Genomic DNA, 14,038 nt, shown 5'->3' with positions numbered 1-14,038 from the left:
GACCCCATTGAGCTGGTGGTTTTCCTGCCTGCCCTGTGTTGACAGATAGGGATGCCCTACTGCATCATCAAGGGAAAGGCCAGGCTGGGGCGCCTGGTCCACAGGAGGACATGCACCACTGTTGCCTTCACACAGGTTAACTCGGAAGACAAGAGTGCTCTAGCTAAGCTGGTGGAAGCCATTAGGACCAATTTTAATTAACGAGATCCGCCGCCACTGAGGAGGCAACGTCCTGGGTCCCAAGTCTGTGGCCTGCATTGCCAAGCTGGTAAAGGCAAAGGCTAAAGAACTTGCCACTAAAATGGGTTAAAAAATGTACACTAAGTTTTATGTACATAAATATAATTACAAAATTATCTTCCAAAAATGTCTTATTCAAAATAAAATATGATACCATCTAATAAAGCAAACATGACAATGATCAGAGGCCAGTGTGGGCAGCTGTCTGCAGCTCACTGGAAGCTGGGTCTATGTATCCATTTTCTTCAGCCTAAGTTATAACCACACCTCTAAGCTCACTCAAAACCTACCATATTGTTATGGTCACCAAACAAGGTGTCCACATGACCTCCTAGTATCTGACTCCCCACCAGGTAAAGGACAAGAAGCTGAGAGAGACTGACCAGTGGGTTGGACGTTGACCACGGCACCCTCAGAGCGCTTCCTGGTCATGGCGTACCAAGAGCCATCTGGATCCTGGATCCACTCCGCAGCCTCACAGTAGAACTCGCCCTGGTCGGAAGGCTGCAGGTGGAAGATGGTGAGGCGGAAGGTGCTTCTCCCCAGCTTGTCCAGCCGCACCTCACCCAGGCTCTGCCTCTGGGTATATTCACTGCTGGAATGCAGGATGAAGTCTCGGCTCAGGGAAATGACCTCCACAGGGTTCTCACCACCCCTCTGCCGCAGCCAGGATACCGAGAGGTGGGTGTGCTGGACCGTCTCAGTGGCCACTTCACAGCTGAGCTCCAGAGGGTCCTGTTCTACTTTGTGCAGAGTCTGGGGGACAGCCGTGGTCTGCAGAGAATCTGGGATCACTGTAATACAGAATGTTCCCACGGAGGAAGGTTACAGTGCTACAGAATCTGAGACCCACTCCACACAGAAACCACTGCTAACACCACAACAGGGGCAGCCTCTGACAACTGATTCAGGGCTACACACAACCCCAAAAGGCATACAAACCTAAATACACTCTTCTGCTGTGGTAGCTAAGATAATGTTTTTAGCACAGACACCTACTTGGTATTTTAATGACACTAAGCGAAAAGGTGGATTTTATTTTGAAAATGTATGAGAGGAACTCCCTGAGAATTCTGTTCAAGAATAACTGTTGACATCTGATAAGATTCCTTGTTGGGTTTGTATTGCTTTGAGATAGCTCAACTTCACTTCCGACCCAGGAATTGCGCTGGGACTTCTGGCCTGATGTTCCTATACAGCCCTTCCCTTTTCCCTTCTCCTTGACCAACTCTCCATCCCACCTCCCAGTCTTCCTCCTCAATGCACTGTCCCTAGAAGGCTATTTAAAAAAAATACTGGGAAGCAGGACTAGAGAATACCGTTATCAATTCTTATACTCTCCTTGTTACTGGGGCTAGAACCTAAGAATGTATGTGTAGCAGGCAAGTACTCTACCCACTGAGCGATAATCCCAAGCCTCACCTCTTTAATTCGGAGACAGATCTCACTACCTTGCCCAAGAAGGCCTTGATCTTGTGATCTTCCAGCCTCAGCCTTCCAAGTGGCTGGATTACAGATGGACATCCCTAGGCCTGGCCTGCCCTCTGGACTTTTCACATGATTCATCAAAGCAGAAGGAAGCCACGGCACACAGAAGACTCAGGCAAATGAAGACACTGCTCTGTATCCTTCCTCTGGAGTTTTATTCTGACCTTTATCCTTCTGAAGACTAAATGCTGCTACCCCACTGCTGTCTGAGAAGGGCACTCACTACAAGGGCTTGCTTTTCTGCCGGACTCATCCTAAGATTGAGGCCTGACATCCTCTTACTAGGATGCAGGCTTATTACAAACATGAAAAATAAACAAGGGCAGCAATCCTTACTGACAAAAGACCCACCAACATGCCCTGCTTAATTGTGAAAATAAAAAGCAGAGATCTGGACTTTGTTATAAACCAGAAGACCCTGGCTGTGGTCTGTCCTCCCTCCCCAGCAGCAGGTAGCCAGGGATGTTCACACTAAATGCCACCCCCCCACACACCACAACTCTTCCAGCTTCATCTTCTCCATCATACAGAGAGCATCATGGGAGACAGGCAGTTCATAGCTTCTTGCATGTAGCCAGGGAGGTCTGGGTACCCGGAGCTCTACTCTCCCCCTGAACCCCAAAACCTCTATTTTTGTTCTTTATTTCTGAGGGATAGGATCCAGGGAATTTCGCCCCAAAATAGAGACTCTTGTTTGCTGATTACTTCACATTAAAGAAAGACTCTTTGCATAGTGGTGGATGCTTCAAGCAGAAACATTCTAGTGCCTGTCTACCCGAAGAGCAGGGCTGCTGAAGAAGCTTTCATTTATTAAATTCCTATCTACCAGCAAGGAAATTCAAGAACACAACTGTACATGGGCAGCTTCAGTCACAAGCTTCTGCCTGTCTCTGATACCCATTCAGTTCCCAAAAGAACCATTACCACTGTCTGACAAATGCCCCCGGTGGTTCACCTGTGACACCTCAAAATGGTCCCATCCTCTTCTTGTTCTCTCTCCGCTCTGAGCATCTGGAACTCACTGGGTTATCTCTTCTGAGATTCCCCTCACACATTACTGCCCTCCTGCAATGATCCTCCTGTCCCTGTGTGTCTACTGTCGCCTCATGCTGGCCTCAGGATGGGTGGGAGTTTTGCCCTTTCTTGTATTTGGAAAGTTGCCTCTCTTCCCGATGGTCTCACCCACTTTACCTTCCAAGCCACACTTCCAAACTACCACCCACAAATGTCCTTGCCACAGGGCAGTCCCCTGCCTCAGGGATGCTGGGATTACAGGTATGAAGCTACCACACCTGGATCTTGGCGTTATAAACCCAATTTGCCGTTTACCAGCAAAGGTCTGCTTAACCGCTGAGGTTCTTGATGTTTGCACAAGAACTTTCCAAGTGTCAGCCTTAACTGTCTAGTGTTCACACTCATGCTCCCTCATGCGGTTTTCTAAGATATCTGGGGAATCACATTAGTATGCAGCAAAAGCACATGGCAACAGAAGGGACTTGGGCCTGACACTGGCCATGTGGAAGCAGGGTCTCCTTACCTACTAGGTTCATCTTGGCACTGTAACTCCCAAAGTAGCGCTCATCGGTGTTGGGGGTGTGACATTCATACTCCCCAGCATCCCGGGCTTGCAGGTCTGTGATATGAAGTAAGGCCGAGTGGCCCTGGACTCTCTCCACGTAGATCTTCCCACTGCGGACTCGCTGGGTGTAGATGGCGTAAGGGAAGGAAGAGTCCACTGTGCTGATGATCTGGACTTCACGCTCGGGAGCAGAGGGCAGGTAAATGGACCACTGGAAGTTCTGCTCAGAGGGACCCTGGTAGCCACTCACGTTGCACCAGATGGTGATGTGGGAGCCCTCTGTGCGGTACAAGGGTCCTTCCTGGACAGTGACCTGTCGCTGCGCTGACACCACACCTAAGGGGAGACAGACACAACAACGTGCTTACTTTTCTGACCAAATGCAAAACAGACAGCAGTCCCCAGAGGGTTTGTTATTTGTGTGACATGATGGCAGTATAAATGGGTTACTGGCTCTTTCCAAGGCAGTCTATGATTTATAAATATTAATTAAAACAGTGTAGTAAAGCTCTGTATCTAATTTGCATATATGGGAATTTGATGAAGCAAGGACATGGCTGTTACTTATTCAATGCTGACCCTTGTGAATTTCATTTGGTCTCTCTGTCATTTATACAGCAGCTGTATATCTATTTATTAATGCTGTTTATAAACTTTTTAATAAAATGAACAGGAAAAGTTGAGTCCTTGGCACAAATCCAGGCAAAAACAAATAAAAGCAGCCACCTTGTAATCTGGCTAAAATTAAATGGTTCTCCCATGATTAGCAGGGCTGGCCCAAGAAAGCTATTGAGGTTTTTTTTTTATTGGGGTGGGGGTCAGGAGGTGCTTTTTATTTCCATCTCATCCCAGAGAGCACCTTTCTCCTGTAGAAACAGAGGCGAGAAGATCCTGCAACGGCTGCCAGTTTACAAGGAATGAACAGGAGTGTGAAGGCACGCAGACTCCTACCAGTTGACAAAGCAGAGAGGGACAGTCTGCAAGAAGATCGAAACAAGGTCGGTGCCCTTGGGCTCTTGGCTCTGACTGGCCCACCAAGCCCCTGCCTTCTGGTATGACACAGCTTTCCAAGGTCACCTCTCCCTCTGCTTACTCTCCCCATGTCCCTTACACTGCATCCTCTTGCAAAGGCAAAACGTAAATATGGAGATTCAAGTTTCTCATCCCATGTCATTTGCAATGCTTCTTTGAGCAAGGTCTATGTGTGTGTCACAAGGGTTCATATGCTGGAAGCTGAGGCCTTGGTGGGGTGAGGTAAGGTGAGAGGGATGGAACCTTTAAGAGGTGGAGCCTAGGGCAAGGTCAAGAGGTCATTGGGAACACTGGAAGGGATCAATGCTAGTAGCTGGGATGAGTTAGCTTCCACCAGGATGTGCTATATATATATATATACACACACACACACACACACACACACACACACACACACATATACACACACACACACACACACACATATCCAAATACTCCATCCCTAGCTTCCTGCCTCACTATAAAATGGCACCTTTTCCTGCCAGGATACCATCTGCCTTCACGTGACATAGTCTAAGGGGCCCTCACCAGAAGCAGAACACAAGGACCAACCAACAGTATTTGGCCTTTGGCCATGGGCTAAAAAAAAACCAACTCGTTTTAAAATAAAACACTCTGCTTTAGGTACTTTGTTATAGCAATAGAAAACAAATTTAATCAATTTTTATTGTTGGGTGTGGCAGATGCCAGGGATAGCCATACATGGCAGAAAGAGCATCTGAGGCTTGGCCTCAGAAGTTAGCACAGCTCAGCTTAGAGCCGGCCACATCATCTTGGACATACAGTTCTGTCTCTAGACCTTGGCCTCATCTTACAGAAAGGACTTCAGAGAAGACAACATAGCAATGTTGGCTTTGTCACTTATTCTAGATATGTGACAGGAACTATAAGCCGCAGTTTCCCCATGTACAAGATGGAAAAGATTGAATAAGATGTCTATAAAGGCCCTGACTCAGAGACTAAGACACAACCAGTACTCAATAAAAAGATGCCAAGTCTCAAACTGGCTAAGGCAGCCAATAGATCTGGATCTGGAGACAGATCCTGGTCAGTAACTGCTCAGGGACATTGTAGTAGCCTCCTAGGAGTGCCACATCTTGGCTGCCCACATCTATCCCAGCTGCAACCCACTCCTGTGAAACCTTTTCCTTTACCAACTAGAAACTTATCTCTTGCAGACTCAGCAGCTAAGGAGTGGGATAGCGCCAATCCTAGCAGGATGCAGCTCAGTCCAACCTAGAGGGCCCTCAGGCCTCAGAGCAAGCTGGACTAATCTGCAGGCCCACAGCCTTGCAAAGGCCAGCTGTGCAGAGCGAGAGCCTGTGCACTTACACCTGGACAGAACTGTTTCAAAGTCTGACAGGGAACTCCATCCTGGTTTCAGCCGAAGCAGAAAAACGAGAACAGTAAAAATAAATTGTTTATGCTTGTTTTACGAAAGGCAGGGAGGGGTTGAGGAGAGAGCTTAGTCAGTATTTATTCTTACACGCAAAAGTAAGTCCCCAGCACCCACTGGTTAGGCACAGTGACCCACACCAGGAATCCCAGCACTAGGAAGGTAGCAATAGGAAGTTGCCCTAGGGCTTGCTGACCAGCTGTTTAGCCAACTTCTGGGGGAGGGGCAGAGCAAGGAGTGCTCCGGGCTCAACGACAGACCTTATCTCAAACAATAATGTCAAAAAGTGAGTAAGGAAGATACTCATCGACTCCTCCCCCATACACATGTCCTTGTACATCTGTGCATGCACACACCACTCCACAACCCAAAGGCCACCTATCCCTCTAATCCTACACACACACACACACACACACACACACACACACACTGTTACATTTTGCTTAATGACAGCCATTACTATACTCAAAGCTATCAGTAATTGTTAATAGGTTAAAATTTGGAGCCTAATATGAATGTGGGGTACTTTAATGACAATTTAAATACACACATAAATTGTTACAGTTCCATCAAACATGTGTGTGCTCCTATGAAAACAACTGCAATCCTAACATTAGGCCTCCTTGACGTGTGGTCTGCTTTGTGCTCCAGTGACCTGTCACTGAACAGCCACAGACTTGCCATATCCCTTGCAAAGAAGGCTGGGGGCTACTCAGAACTCCAGCAGCATCCTCTATGGACTGCTTTTCATCTTTGGACCCACAATGGAATTACAGAGGCACTGAGGTAAGGGAAGCCTCAGAAAATAATAGTGCCTCCTATGATGTCATCCATCTGGGCTGCAGCCTTGTGTATGTGGGAGGGCGATGGGTGCAAGGTATTGGTTCTCTCTTACCACGTATGTGGTTTCCAAGGACTAAATGCAAGTCACAAGGCTTGGCGGCAAATGTCCTTACAATCTCACCAGCAGCAGAGGCATCAAAACTTTTAAGTGTTCCCATGTAGTCCTAAATATGTGTGTCAGACTCAAGAATTAGAATCTGAGTTGGGGTTAGGGGGATGGCGTACTTGGCCATACAAGTATAAGGACCTGAGTTCAGATCATCATTACCGTGCACAAAGCTGACACAATGGTGCAGACCTGTAGCCCCAATGCTGGGAAGGTGCAGACAGGTACAACTAGTTTAGCAGAATCAGTGAGCTCCAGGCTCAGTAAGAGACCATGTCTCAAAGGTATTAATACTGAAAGCAATCAAAGAAGACATTTGATGTAGAATCCTGGCCTTAAGTGCATGTATACACGAGCACACTTGCACACTTGCACCTGCACACACACACACACACACACACACACACACACACACACACACACACACACGGCGGGGGGGGGGGAGTGGAGAGAGGAAGAGGGAGAGGGACAGAGACAGACAGAGACAGAGAACTGTCAGCCTTATGATGTCTCTTTTTGTAGAGGACCAGTCAGGTCCCCAAATGAATGGACACATCTAACTGAAAGCTCTCAACAGTTTTAAGCTCCCAGTTTTGAGGATTTCACAAAGTGCCATTCTCCTCTTACCTAAAGAAAACAGCTGAACCCCATCTGATGCAATCTGATAATTCTGATAATGAGCTTAACCACAGTGCATTCAGCTCACAGATCTTATACCACACATACACACACACACACACACACACACACACACACACTCACTTACACACGGGAATCAGTATTAAATGATCTGAATGACCAGGGCAGCTGGTCAAAGCAACGCATGCAGACCAGAAGCAGATTACAACCAGTCCTAACAAATAAGCAATCTGTCCAATCTTAGCCACAGCCGGCCATACCTGTTGACTGACTGTCATTTCCCTCCCACCCTACAAACAGCTCTGCATCCCTGAAAAACAAGGCTGCTCTTAGAAAGTGGGGTCTTTGTTTTGTTTTCCAGACAAAGTGTTAGTTTTGAACTTGTGGCAATCCTCCTGGCTCAGCCTCTCAAACGCTGGGATTCCAGATGTGCACCACCATACTCAACAGGGAGTGCAGCTTAACAGAAATAAAGTGACTTTTCTTTTCAACACACCTTTCACATCAAACTCTTGAATGTCCTGGGAAGTCTCTGCAATGCTAATCTCTGCTGCCTTCAAACAGACCAGGTCCCCAACTGTGCCCAAGGCTGCTGCCCAACCACCTCCTTAGTCTACAACAGTAGGTTCCTCCCCATGAAGACTGTTTCTTTAAAAAATAATAATTATAACTTCAGACATTCTGTACCCTTCAGGTTGCTCTGTGATAGGCAAATGCAACTTCTGCAATGAGAAAAGACCCAGTACCCAGTCTCATCTGTAGAAAGGACTAGAAAAGAAAAACTGAGCCACAGGACAAGTAATTTTATTTCCCTTTTTATACTGCACTCCTCTGCAAGGCGTGTGAACCAAAGCTTTACTCCAAAATACAAATGAGGCCTCACTGCTGTATAAAACCTCTTCCATAGCTACTAGTATAGTATAAAAAGCATTTGCATGCAATACATGTATGCATGTGTGCATGCGTGTGTGTGTGCGTGTGTGTGTGTGTGTGTGTGTGTGTGTGTGCAATATACATATGCATATGTTTCACTCACATAGATGCTTGGTCTAAGTCCTAAGACCGGAGCTCCTAACTTCTTTGCAGTATTAATGACAAGAGGCTTCTGCATCCCGAGAACCTCTTCCAACCCCATCAGAATTTGTGCTAATAAAATGATTCAAGGTGGCCCCTTAAAGTTTCCAAAGTTGGTCATGAATTGCAGGTTGAAAATTTCAGCTCCAACTCAAACCTATAGAACAGGAAAGGGGGTGGAGACGAAGTCTAATCACCAATAGCCACCGATTCAATGAGGCATGCCCATGTAACAAAACCCTACACAGAAACCTTCAGTGATGGCCAAGGATGGCGATATACACCTTTAAACCCAGCACTCTTGGGAGGCAGAGGCAGAAACAGGAGAAACTTCATGAGTTCGAGGCCAGCCTGACCTACAGAGCTAGTTCCAGGCTAGTCAGAGCTATACAGTGAGACCACCTTAAAAAAAATTAAGAAGAGGAGGAGAAAAAGAACACCTCGGTGGTGGGTTAGGATGCCTTCCAGGTTCATGCTGCACCCAAGGCAAGCACAAAGGCCCTGCTCTAGGGACTCCATACTTTGCTTAACATGCTGAGTTCGGCTGACCTTTGGGGACATAGGAAATGCAGAAACCATGCACTTGGCTTCTGAGGTAAAACTGCCTGCTTTCCCAGACCACATAGTCTATATGAGGGCATCAAAGCAGCCAGATGGGGGCCACCTGAGGCTTGGTGCCACCAGCCAACACTAACCTGTTAGCATCAGAAAGAACCACCAAGAGTGGCTCTCCAGCCCTAATCAATCTTCCCCATGCCAGCTGACCCAGAGAAGATCTGGGCTGTGGCGTCTGGGAGCCTCCAAGCCTGAAATACTACTGAATTCCTGAGTCACAGAGACACCCCACCCCTACCCCTGCCACTGCTTTGACTACAACATTTGTTGTTTTTATTAGTTAGAGCTAATTCATCCTTATATATATAAGACTCCTTCCAAGCCTAAGATTAAATGTATAACTGTATCATATGCATACTTATATATTCTAGAGGGAAAGCCCCTGTGTTTCAAAAGACCCTCAAAAGAATGATTCAAGGCCCCAAAGAGCCATGGTCTGTGGGCAGGTGAAGCTGCCTTGTCTCGGCTGTATCAGTCACTTAATTAGCTTTCAAGTCTGCTTGTCCAGGGCTAGAGATACTTCAGCTGTTAAAGGTTAGGCTCACAACCAAAAACATCAAGACATTACTTGTCCAAGGATGCATCCATATTCACTGTGTTAAAATCCTAGTGAGCTTGGCTCAGGGTGACATGATTCAGCAGTTCATGACCAGGGAACAGCCAACACACCTCATATTCATTTCTTGAAACATGCCTTAGGATTCAGAGACATACACCTCCTATTACAGAATCCATTTTCTTTTATGTTCAACATGAATGACTGAGCATGTATTCAAACACATAGGCCATGGGGCTAAGGCTCTCATGTGACAGGTCCAACGAAATGCTTGCAGTATGAGGACCTGAGCTCCGCTCCTAAATGCTTTTCTACACGTGACTCAGGCATACTGATTAACCAAAATATCTAGAAGATGGGAATAGAACTCAGGTACGGCTCAGCCAGCAGAGTGCTTCCCACATAAGTGTGAGGACTCAATTTCTGAGTTCAAGGCCAGCCTGGTCTACTGAGTTAAGTTGCAGGACAGCCAGGGCTACACAGAGAAATCCTGTCTTGAAAAACAAAATCAAACAAAAAGCTGACTGTGGCAACACCCACTTTAAACCCCAGCTCTGGGGATAGAGATAGGCAGATGGCTGGGCCTGGCTGGGCCTGGCTGGGCCTGGCTGGGCCTGGCTGGGCCTGGCTGGGCCTGGCTGGGCCTTGCTGAGTCTTGCTGGGCCTTGCTAGGCCTTGCTGGGCCTTCCTGGGTCTTGCTGGGCCTTGCTAGGCCTTGCTAGCCAGCCAGTCTCACCTACTTGGTGAGCTATGAGCAAGTAAGAGACTCTATCTCAAAACAACAGGGCTGATGGGGTCAGAGAGCTAGTTCAGTAATTAAGAGCACTGGCTGCTCTCTAGAGGATTTGGGTTCAATTCTCAGCATCCACATGATGGCTCACAACCATCTGTTAATTCTTGTTCCAGGGAATCCAACAACTTCTTCTGACATCCGCAGATACCACGCACACACATGGAGGAGCACAGACACCCATACACATAAAATAAAACGTAAAGTAAAAAACAAAAAGGTTGGTAGTGCTTGTGGGACAACACCTGAGGCTGACTTCTGACCTCCAGGTGTGCGCATGCACACACACAGGCACACACCTGGCCATACACACACACAGGTATAGAAATAGAATATGGGGATGATGTAATGTATCATGTATCAGTCTCCTGGGGAACCCTAGAGAGCAAATAATACTTGAAAACCAACAAATGAGCATTTTAAAATTTCATCTCCTACCAATATGAGATATTGATCTAAAAATGGGTCTCATGAAAGCTCTAAGTATAGAAGTATTAAAAGGAACATTAACATTTAACTTTGAGTTAAAGATGCAAAATATACACAGTGCATATGTACACAGTGAAAATGTGTTGAAACCCTGTCCCTGGAAAGTAATGAAGCACTCACAATATTGTACTGAGCTGCTGAGTGGCAAGGGCAGGGCTGCCTCTCACCTGTTTGTTACAAGAACAGCGACATCTCCTCTTTTCCATTTTCTAGTCTCCCCCACCCCCCAGTTTTTAAATTAGCAGGTATACAGCACTTGAAGATGAAGATGGATGAGGCCGGTGAAGGGCCTGCCCTCGCGGCTTTGCGTGCATCGCCTCACCTGGACTCGTCCTCGACTGAATGAGGTCGATTTCATTATAGCCACACTTACCAGAGGAGGAAATGGTCTTCAAGGTTAAGTAACTTTCTCCATGACACCGAACATGACTAATGGCTTTCCCCGGCGCCATGGCTTGGTGAATCTCCGAGATAAGTGACAAGGCGCCCATCTGCCCTGTAGCCTTGCTGGCCTTAAAGGAAATGGTGGGGCACTCAGAGAGCCTCAGGTGTCTAGGGGAATCTAAACCAGGCTAACTTCAAGACACAGTCTCTGGATAGCAAAAGGCACAAAGGATGTTAAAACCAACACCTTGGAGACTGCATCTGGGGAGTTTCAACTGCGAGCCTTAGCCAAGAGAGAGCCAGAAGTGCACCAAACCCCTTCCAGGTCAGAGCACCGGCAGACATACTCGTGTTAGCTGGCCTCACTGAGCCTTGGACAGTATGTGACACTGTTCTACATACTCTGCACAGATAACTTAACCCTCACTGCAGTTATGAGTTACACTCCCTTGGTGGTGGTACAGTGCAGAGGCAGGGCCTGAGGCAAAGACTGGAGGGTGAGCAAGTGGGGCTAAAGGCACAGCATGTGCACTAAATAAAGTACATTAAAAACGAGGGTCATGGCTGGGTCAGTGCTGTGTCAGGCTAACTAGGCTCTAGGTATGACACGTGGGGTGCAGAGATAGCCGAGGATCACTGTGGAACGCCACAGGCACATGGACCTGTATGCGTCCTCACAACTGTCCCTTCAGACGAGAACAGGAGCGGGAGAGGTAAGACAAAAAAGGGCACTGGGATTAGGGGTGACAAGTATGATCCAAGTAAGCGATGTCTCTCCCAGCCTAGACCCCTGCCCAACTGAGGCCTCAGCCACACCTACTGTGCTCAACCCAAACTTTCCAATCCACCAACTCTGCTCTAAGCCACTGAGTCTTGGAGCCGTTTGTTACACAGCAAAGCTAACCAGTGCACTCGCTCCTCTCTCCCTCACCGTGGTTTCAGAGCCCATCATGTGATGGGTGCCAAGACACGAACATGAGGGGAGGATAAATAAGATGGTTTCATCTAATTTGGTGTTCCCAATAGAAATGACAGTGACTACTATACTTCAACAAGGTATGATTGGCAGCAAGGTGGCTGCCATTGAACCCCCAGCCTGGTCCAAAAAGCTTCACAGAAGCTGGCAGCATCTGAACTATGTCTCAAAGGGTGTGGAGCGGAACTTGACACATGACAGCATCGCTGCTGTTCCAGGCTGAGCAGGAAGCCAGCCTAGATCTAGCCTGTGACTTCAGGGTACTTCCACTTTGGTCAGGAGATGGCACTGAGAGACATATCAGTAAAGGCGGATCTTCCTCCAGGACTGGGGAGTTGAGGAAGGCACTGAGGTAAACAGGTAGACGGATCAGATTCATAATTCTGAATCATTGCTCTAGGGGCAGCTAGAAGACAGAGCAAAGGGCAAGGCTTTAGAAGCAAGGATACCAAATTAAGGGTAGAAGGAGCCAACAGGAGGCCTGCCTGCTGAGAAACTCAAGGGCAAGAGTATCATCCATTCATCTTTTCAGTCTTAAAAAAAAAAAAAAGTGAATTTCCTCCAGTGGGTACCCAAAATAGAAATGGCCTAGAGATGATGAATAAATGTTAAATTATTAATGTCACATCTAAGAAGGTGTAACTACCAATGATTCACTTTGCCCCCAGATGACTTTATGTCCCTGACACCTGCACTGCTGAGTGACCTAGCACATGGCCAGTCCACACAGATGCTCAGCTCCTGTTTATGGGCTGGGTGGGTCTCTGCTTCCAATGCTAAGCCACAGCTTGGAAACACAGGAGACGCTGAGCTCTTAGGTTAGAAGACCAGCTTTGCCTGGGGTTTTTGTTTGCCTTTTTTTTTTTTTAAATCAGAGTATCACGAACTCTTCTGATCATAATACTAATCCTGTCCTTCTTTAGCTCCTCAGATTGTCACAAATGAACCTCAGGGGCAACTCTCTCACTTTCGATAAAGGGCTGTGTGCACATAACCAGTAAAAACATACAGTATCGTTCAAAACTTTTACGTAACTATTATACTTTAGGGGCTGAAGAGACGGCTCGAGAGTTAGGAGCACGTGTTGCTCTTGCAGAGGACCCCAGGTGGGTTGCTATTATCCACATGGTAGCTCAAAACCAGCCATGACTATAGTTTGAGGTGATCCAGGACCCTCTTCTGACCTCCAACGGCACCAGACGATCATGTGGTACACACACACACGTGTGTGTGTGTGTGTGTGCGCACACACACGCATGAATAAAAAAAATCTTAAAGCGTTTAAATAAATATACTTTTTATCAATGTATATTTCTTTATATAGCTATATAGTATACCATCTTAGGGTCATCTCTGATTGATGGATATCTGGATCATATATATGTATGAATGTATTTTTTCTTATTACTGACAAACTCCTTTTTTTTGCCTTTTCCTCATCTGAATTGGTATGATTCCCTCATTTTTGTTTCAGTGACCTATTAGTATGTGTTCCAGTAAGAGGACTTTGTTGCTCAGGCTCGCTTCCAGAGGCCCTCACTTTCCTTCTGTGGCAGGCTCAGCATCATACAGCTCAAAGACCACATCTCCCTCACTGTCAATTCTGCCCCTCCTTTCCCACTCCTGAAAAGTCAGGGGAAGTAGCCCAGAGTCCTACTTCCCTCTCATCCCTCTCCTTCTCTCCCTATTATGCCCAGGCTAAAGATGGCATAAAAGAAGATTCCAGAAGGATGGGCAGCAGTAGGCAATTGGCAGCCTCTCCTAAAACCCAATGCCCACGGCCACAGGGTAGATACTTCTCTCCATTCCACTTGGAGTCAAAGCAGCTGTC

At 46.9% G+C, this 14,038-nt stretch overlaps 1 protein-coding gene across 3 annotated transcripts in view; it reads right to left on the bottom strand.

The window, feature by feature from the left end:
• The window catches only part of Igsf3 (immunoglobulin superfamily member 3), a 90,800-nt gene that overhangs the window by 36,342 nt on the left and 40,420 nt on the right, over nt 1–14,038 (bottom strand). For all 3 annotated transcript variants that reach the window (XM_076933031.1, XM_034499841.2, XM_076933032.1), the window contains exons 3-4: nt 3,266–3,643; nt 624–1,034 (exon numbers count right to left, since the gene is read on the bottom strand). In XM_076933031.1, coding sequence (XP_076789146.1) covers nt 624–1,034; nt 3,266–3,643 — 789 coding nt within the window. The remainder of the gene's footprint in view (nt 1–623; nt 1,035–3,265; nt 3,644–14,038) is intronic.

This window comes from Arvicanthis niloticus, chromosome 4 (assembly GCF_011762505.2).
Source record: "Arvicanthis niloticus isolate mArvNil1 chromosome 4, mArvNil1.pat.X, whole genome shotgun sequence".
NCBI classification, from domain to species: Eukaryota; Metazoa; Chordata; class Mammalia; order Rodentia; family Muridae; genus Arvicanthis; species Arvicanthis niloticus.
The sequence above is the reverse complement of the archived record's forward strand: the minus strand, read 5'-3'. Positions and strand labels throughout refer to the sequence as shown.